Source organism: Belonocnema kinseyi, chromosome 9, assembly GCF_010883055.1.
Source record: "Belonocnema kinseyi isolate 2016_QV_RU_SX_M_011 chromosome 9, B_treatae_v1, whole genome shotgun sequence".
Taxonomy (NCBI): domain Eukaryota; kingdom Metazoa; phylum Arthropoda; class Insecta; order Hymenoptera; family Cynipidae; genus Belonocnema; species Belonocnema kinseyi.
Window position 1 is genome coordinate 32,618,936 of NC_046665.1, and position 8,667 is coordinate 32,627,602.

General features: G+C 34.8%; 1 protein-coding gene across 1 annotated transcript in view; it reads left to right on the top strand.

Annotated features, from left to right (window-relative positions):
- Positions 1–128: 128 nt before the first annotated feature.
- The window catches only part of LOC117180780, a 566,469-nt gene continuing 557,930 nt past the window's right edge, over positions 129–8,667 (top strand). Inside the window, exon 1 of the mRNA XM_033373280.1 lies at positions 129–1,637. Within this exon, the coding sequence (XP_033229171.1) occupies positions 1,612–1,637 (26 nt within the window). The 5' untranslated portion in view covers positions 129–1,611. The remainder of the gene's footprint in view (positions 1,638–8,667) is intronic.

Below are 8,667 nucleotides of genomic sequence, written 5' to 3' on the forward strand. Positions count from 1 at the left end.
CCCCCGCCCCCTATGTTTTCGTTTCAGGCGGCCCTGCAACAGGAGTAAAAAGCGGGAAGAAGTACTAATCGGCTTTATTTATACAAGCGCACGTGTATGCATTCAGCTTCGTTGAGTGACATCTCGTGTCAACAAATTTCATTGGCAGTTTTCAATCTGTTCATCGTACGTGATACTCAGGGGAGAAATCCCTTCAACGTTACCCGTCATTGGAGCAGTTGAAAGTGCATTACTGCATATTGATTACGCTTGCCAGCAACATTCAGTGAACTACTTCCACTCGCCTGGATTACTTGTCAGAAAGTGAGTTTTTGCATCAGGAATAGTAAAAAAAATTAAAATATACAAAAAAAACATTAATTCAATCTTGACGGGTCGTCTTTGAAAATCCAAAAAAATATTAAGTTATAAGCGATCAACGTTTGAGGTTAGAAACCCGATTTGCAGGTGATTGATTGATATATAGTGAATCAGGCCTCGTCCCTTGCCGCTAAGATTTCGCCAGTGAGTATATGCAACGCCATCCGCCCTGCCGCTTCCAGAACTTGGTCGGCCCCGAAGGCTCCGTCAAGTATAACAGTACTTCCTCTGCTCGCGTATTATTCCCGTGGACTCTACTTCTCTCTTTCCAACGCTCTTCCTTTCCCTTCTACCTTCGTGTCCGTCCGTCTGTCCGAAGAACGGTACTACGCTCTTCCTCCTCTCAGCTCAGGTCATCAGTTTCTGTCCCTCTCACACCCCCGTGTTTGGTCCAAGTCTGAGCATCCTCTTGGGCTTGGAAACCAGTTCGAGCATTGGACCACACTATTCAGCTCATCGGAAGGTTGGTTCCTGTGTAAGCAGGCGACCCTTGTTGCACCTGCCATCCGGAGTCCACCTTCACTAAAAAAAGATTTCGGGTTTACGGAAAAGGATTGAAGAAAGTCACAGGATTCTAAGGGACTTATAAAAGAAGCCTCAGTACCCGTGTGCTCGATAAAAAAGGATCAAGCGTCTTTTTGAAACCGGAACCAGAAGCACGTGCGAGGCATATTGCGGAAAATTATAAGAGTTTTCTCGAGTTTGAATTGGAAGAATGCTCTTGCGCCAGATGAAACGTCAAACTTGAAATCAAAGCAAGATCGAATGATCGCTTTTATCGTCGCTTTTGAGCGTTGAAATTTTTAATCAAATAATATACGTGTTTTAAATATATTTACCACGAAGAACGGGATTGGGTACCAAGAAAGACAGAGAGAGAGAGAACTTCTGAACAAGGAACTGAAGACTAATTTATTCTAATTTTCGAGGATCGGCATTTTGTGTATAGAGTTATGTATGAGCCCTTTTTATAGCACATTGGCTAATTTGCGGTGTACGGTCTATCGTATTTGCTGTTTGTAGACTGCTAGTTTCAGGAGAAACTGAAAGACAGCGAAGAATAGTCAACCAGTAGTGGTGACTAATTGGTATTTGCTGGTTCACAGTTTTATGAGCGAGTTCAGTTACTGTTTTACAACTCATCGTAGTATTAATCTTCGCGGAAACGTGTTTCAGTGAAAAAAGATCGTGTTTATTTGTGTCCTTGCTTGAACCGATGGATAAATAAAAGGAATATAGAAGATAATCGAAATGAAAACTACACATAGAACCTTTAGGTGAGTAGTACACATTAATGCAAAGTATAGGAGTTTTCAATAATTTGACTAGATATTAGTTAAGTTTAAATAATTATTGTCACTAAAATTTAACTTATTCATATTTAGAGAGTTGCCACTTTTGATAAAATTACTGAACGATGAAATTATTGATCGATCGATGTTTAAAATATAAATGGAACTAAAACTATAACTAATCTCGAATTTACTGATTGACTCAATTATAAATTGAGTAATTTTCATTCAAAAAAACATTAATATTGATTCCAATTTCAGTCATTTAAATAGCAGAAAATTAGGTTATATTATTTAAATGCAATTTTAGTAGTATTTTTTACATATTCTGATTATTAGACCTCTATATATGGCTCGGACATGTTGAGAGAATGCTAAATGAACGACTAACGAAACAAGTGTATCAAGGCAAAGTAAATGGCAGCGTGCCCAGAGGTAGACCGCGGAAAGAACGGTTAGAATGTGTGAATGAGACCCTACTTAGAAGAGACATAAGAAGTCACAGAAACACGGGAGTCTGCATGAAAAAATGCATGGACATAAAAGAAGCTAGAGAAGTATGCCAGGACAGGAAAGTATGCCGGCAAATAGTTAATAAAAGGAGTGTCAGTAGAGTGAATGACGCCTGAAACAAAGACCTTGGCTATTAATGGACCCAAGTGGGGAACCTTACATAACGACTTCGTGAGGTTTTTCGCTTGGGGTGATTGCTAGATAGATTGATCAGTAACCTGGGTCGAAGCAGTGTTGCGGAACGAACGTGTTATTTACTTAAATAGCACGAGAATTCTGGATCAATCTGAAAAATCTCTATCCCTTCCACACACTACTCCTTTCCCCTGCCAAGTGAGTCTCGCCTACCCCGAAAGGGAAATGGGTGGCTAGTTGCACAGCTTTCTAGGGCGAATAGTGAAAAATTTGTATTGATTGGCTATTACACTGTAAAAAATTATTTGGACAATATTTTTATATTTTCATCCGAGAAGGTATTAGAATTTTGTAAAATGTGAGCTCCCCCCCCCCCCACAGGGTTTGTAAAATGTCCATGATTTGAGACCTTCTGAACCCGGAAAACAGGCTTTCGCCAATGTGTCTATCTGCCTACAAATATTAAAAATTAAAACATTTAATTTATGGAGAAACGACACAATATGTGAAAAAGATAATTAGAAAAAGTTGTTTACGCAAAAGGAGATATCAATTTATTAGTTATCATTCTTTGATGGGATGCATTGTTTTTGTCTTAATTGTAAAAAATATCATTAAAAATAAAAAATTAAATTTTTTGAGCAATGACGCAAGGTACGAAAAAAAATTACAAACAAAATCTTTCCACTCGAAAATGATCTATAAATTTGCTTTAAACTTTTGTTATAAGAATACACTAGAAATAAAAAAATATAACTTTGGAAATACGACGCAAGTTACAGTTACTTTTTATTTAACAATTTTTTTTATCTAAATTGCATCTACACATTATCGTAGAACCACTCTATGCTAGGATACGGATTTTTGGTTTAAAACGTAAAAAATAACATTATAAATGAACAAAAAATTAAGTTTATGGAAAGACGACACAAGTTGGAATAAAATGTTTATTAACAACATAGATATATAGAATGCGCATTTTTTAAAGTGTAACAAGTCAATGAAAGTACGAATGCTTTAATTCCAATACCTATGCAGCTTTAATAAAAGAGAATTCACAATCACTGAATTACTGTTGTGCTTACACCAAACTCTCGCTTTCAGTCAAGTGTCGAGGGTTGCCTTCAAATAGCCTTGGACTGGTTTCGGAGTGACAGAAACGTAAACGCTTTGCTCCCCTGAGAAACTGATGGAGCCAGCAGTTCTAAGAAGGCTGAGAACGGCGCGCATTTTTTATTGTAAAGGCAAGACAATGAAAACACGCTTATTTCAATACCAAAGCATCATTTTGAAAAAGCTCTAACTTTTTGAATTTGTGTCTAGTCGAAAAATTTTACTGAGACGGTCTCTAAATATATTTGATATCTAGTGAAGAATTTAAATGAAAATTCCTAATCTATCAGAAAAATATTTGTTTCTATTTTTCTGAACATTTTTATAATTTTCAAAAGTATATTACTTTTCTAATTTTCGTCGAAATTTAAAATATTATTGGGATAGTTTTCAAGTCTCATACCCAACTATAAGAAACGTTGACAACAATTTGTAAAATTTAAGAAAAAAAATCATAATTTGAAAAAAGCTCTACATTTTTTATTTTCGGTTGGAAATATCTGCTAATAGAACTTAACCTTCATTTTGGGAACCTTAAGAAGTGTATCAAAGGTTGACTCGATTGCAAAAGTCCTTCAAAAGTTAGCGTGGCTACAAAATTCAGGTAACCATACATACAGACAGATAGACATACAGACAGACACCGACAAAAGTTATGATTTTCGGACTCTGTGAGTGCCGAAACGTAAAGATCCTTCAAAACCAGAGATCGAAAATTTGGACGATTACATTACACTCTTGAATGAGAATGTAAAAATTGTTTTTTTTTTAACCAAATTCTATTTCAAAATGGATTACCGATTTTCTACTAGTCGCGGAAAGTCAAAAATACAATGCAAAAGAAAGAAAAAGTCACTTGCGGACGATGTTTTTGTCGGAGAGCTCGAACACAGCCTCAAAATACAACAAAACATACGTAAGAGACACTGTGTGTTCAATTGCTGTTCCAAACTCACCCAAGCGATTGTCGCTAGTATATAGCCGAATTTATCGGGGTTATTTCCCTTGGCTTTCCGATCGAAGTTCGAGCTATTTCGTAAGTCTAAAAACAGACGTTAGGGCAAGCGATTCCGAGAGCGATTCTTTTCGTTTGTAAATTCGCTCCGCACTCGATCTGTTTTACAAGGCAAAAAGACCCAAGGTTCTTTAAGTTCTTTTTTATTTGTATGCTGATGAAGTATTATGTGCCTAGTACAAATTTTAGTACACGCAAACTGCTTTACGCATCTTTTTATTTTGTATTTTTTTTAGCTTTTTCGACGTTTCTCATTCATAAACAATCGTTCATTGCAATAAATATTAATAATTAATCATTTTTAATAAAACAGACGAATGTTTCTCTTGTAAATCCAACGATACCAAAAACTCATTTTTCATGAAAATATCACTTTATGTATCTTTTTAGTTTGAGTGGCAGTCAGATTTTCAATAAAAAGACTAAAATGTCAGTTTTACAAGTATCTAGCGAACTATTCTAGGTAGAAAAATCGACACAAATGTTTAGATTCGCAATCCAAAGAACATTATTATTGCAGATAAACAAACTTATTAATACATAAAAAACAATAGCATGAAGATGAATAATATCAACATTCTGTCAAATTTAAAGCGGATTAGTGATTATTTATGGAATGGAAAGGGTCAAAGTTTCATGGTTATAACTCGTGTCATATGAGATAAAATATTTTTATTTTTTATTTTACGCAGAATTGAGTCCTCTATAATTTATTCTCTTCGCAGTTTTCTCTATGATATATACGAAACAAGCAATTTTGGAAAAACATTTTTGGCTACAAATAACTCAAAATAGAAAAAAAAGATAAGGCTTCTTCTCTTGCACCACTTACATAGCTACACTGAGAAGAGAAGTACATTGAAACTCTGAATTAGGGACCTTGATATACTTCTTCCGAGATTTGACGCCTCGCCGCAAGTAAGAGTAAAAGTAGCCAAAACTGGTCGAGTCTCAGAGTTTCAATGTATTTTGAAAAAACTGAACACGCGCAATTTGCTCTGAAAAATAGGTCAAAAGTGGTCAATTTTGTGAGGCCGTAAGTTATGACTGATTGGGGTTAGGTCATTGAATTTGTTTTCGAATCACTCGAAATTGCGTCTTCTTTAATTGAAGTTATGTATGAGCGATTATCATACTTATTCGTAGGGTAATGAAAATAACGGAAGCAAAGATTTGGGAAGTCCAAAGTGGGTTTATGCCAGGAAGGTCATGTACGGATCAAATAATTAGCTTAAGGCAAATAACGGAAAAAAGTTTGAGAGTAGGAAAAAAAGTTTTCTGTGCATTTATTGACCTAGAAAAAGCTTTCGGCAAGGTAGATAGAAGTAAACTTTGGGAAGTACTGAAAGAATATGGAGTCAATGGATGGATCCTACAAGCTATAAAAACAATATATATAGGTAGCAAAGCGAATGTAAGAGTGAATGGGAAACTGAGTGACTGTTTCGATATTATTCAAGGAGTTAGACAAGGGTGCGTTATGTCTTCATGGTTATTTATATTATTTATGGACAAGTGTTTAAAAATGGCTCTCTTCACGAAGATAGTGTGGATCTCGAAACAATAAGGGTACGTGGGTTAGCGTTCGCAGATGATAAGGTTGTTATGGCAGAATCTATCGAAGACCTACAAAGAATTTTGAATAAACTAGATGCAAGCATGAAGAGCATGGGCCTCAAAATTAACGCAAATAAAACAAAAACTATGGTGTTCGAAGGAAAGAGTGAGAAAACACTATGCAATATTTTATTAAATGATGAGAAAATTGAACAAGTTGATAAGTTCGTGTACCTTGGTAGCTTATTTACTAAGGACGGGAAGATAGATGAGGAATTAGATAGACGAATAAATGAAGGTAAGAAGGTTATTGGTAGAGCAGGTCCCCTTATAAGAAGTAAAAATATATCAAATAAAGCTAAAATGGCAATACATAATTCTATATTTGTACCGACTGTACTATATGGTAGCGAGATATGGACTCATCAAGAAAAAGATAAGAGTAAAATTAACGCAATTGACATGAGATTCATGCGCATAATATGCGGGAAAATCCTGATGGACAAAGTAAGTAACGAGATAATTCTAAAATAATGTGGTGCAGAAGAGACGCTAGTAGATACATGGGAAAGAAATCGGTTAAGATGGTTCGGACATGTTGAGAGAATGCCAAATGAACGACTAACGAAACAAGTGTATCAAGGTAAAGTAAATGGCACTGTGCCCAGTGGTAGACCGCGGAAAGAATGGTTAGAATGTGTGAATGAGACCCTAGTTAGAAGAGACATAAGAAGTCACAGAAACACGAGAGAGTGCATGGAAAAATGCATGGACATAAAAGAAGCTAGAGAAGTATGCCAAGACAGGAAAGTATGCCGGCAAATATTTAATAAAGAGAGTGTCAGTAGAGTGAATGACGCCTGAAACAAAGACCTTGGCTACTAATGGACCCAAGTGGGGAACTTTCCATAACGACTTCGTGAGGTTCTTCGCTTGAGGTGATTGCTAGAGAGATTGATCAGCAACCTGGGTCGGAGTAGTGTTGCGGAACGAACGTGTTATTTACTTTAATAGCACGAGAATTCTGGATCAATCTGAAAAATCTCTATCCCTTCCACACACTACTCCTTTCCCCTACCGAGTGAGTCACGCCTACCCCGTAAGGGAAATGGCTTAATGGTGTAATAATAATAATAATAATGAATGACGTCACTTCATTTCTTTAATTTAAAGAAATTATTTGTTTAAATGATTTGCTGGATTCAAAAAAATTCTTTTTATTCAAAAAAGTTACTAGGAAAAATGAAAGAAATAATTTCTTTAGAGTCAGTAATTTGAAATAAGCAGATTATTTCTTTGAATCAAAGAAAGATTTTCTTAATCCACATTACCAACGTGCCATGATATTGCGCAAAACAAATCACTTTGATTATCTTACGTTAACGTGTCTTTCGGAACACGTGTTGTCAAATTTTTGCGAAGATGCGGAAGCGACGGCTCTTGGTAATAATTTAAATAGCTAAAATGTGTGTGAAAGAAGTGCGCAACATCCTTGCACCGTAGGTATTTGTAGAAAGCATAGCAACTTTCTACCGTGTAAATAGATTCTTTTATACAGTACGACCTAACCTCGTTTTTATGTAAATTTTTGTTACTTCTGTGCACAATTTCGTCACAAATTATCTTTTTACCTTAAATTTGCGTGAGAAATTGTAAATTAGGAAAGAATAAAATCCATTTACACACAAAAAATATTTAAATAAACTTTTTTCCTCAGGTTATTATTATTATTATTGGATTCAAGTATTATTGGATTCAAATAAAATCTATATTCATTTTAAACTAACCTGTTCTCTTTTTTCAACCAAAACAGTTATTTCATTTAAATAAATGTAAAGGTTAAATAAAAAATTATATTTTTTTGATTCAAAGAAAGTTATTTTGTTTCAACAAAACTTTTTTCTGGGTGACCGTGCAGATTTTTTTTTTTTTGAAGATGCAATATTAATTTTTGTAGTCTGCACTATGTATAATTTATGATATAAATCACTTGAAATAAAATATAATTTGTAATATATTATAAAAGGAACTATATGAGATTAAAAAAAATGTATTTCAAGTACACTTATACGCTGTTTTCGTTTTAATTTGATAAGAGGGGCCTTCTACACTTTTTGCGGTGGGGCCTACACGGTTCTAGTTACGCCACTGGGCACATACCCTTTCAAGGTATAGAGATGTAACCTATTTCATAATTTAGGGATAATTTGGGTGCTTGGTCCCAAATTTTGGATTCTTTTATTTTTAGTAAAAAATATTGTTTGCGCTAGTTTAACGTTAAGCTGGCCGAACATTGCTATAAAACGTACTAAAAATGATTTCACGGAAAATTAACCTCATAAAATAATTCAGGCCTCATTTAGGGCTCTGCGAATATGATACTGAAAACAAAAAAAAAAGTTCAAACTATTTTTTTAAACAATTCTAGTGAAAATAAATTAAAGAAATTTATTCTTCTACCATATATGAAGGCTCACTTAAGCCTCCATGAATATGATATTTGAATTTAACAAAACATTGTTTAAACAATTATTGTTTAAACAAACTTACCACAAAAAGATTATTTTATTTTCGTTTATCTTGCATAATTTCAGGCGCATTTGAGGCTCCGGAAACATCATCGACCGAAGGTCGCGCGATATTTCCTTTGCCCTTTTTTACATTCTCATCAGAGAAGGTATT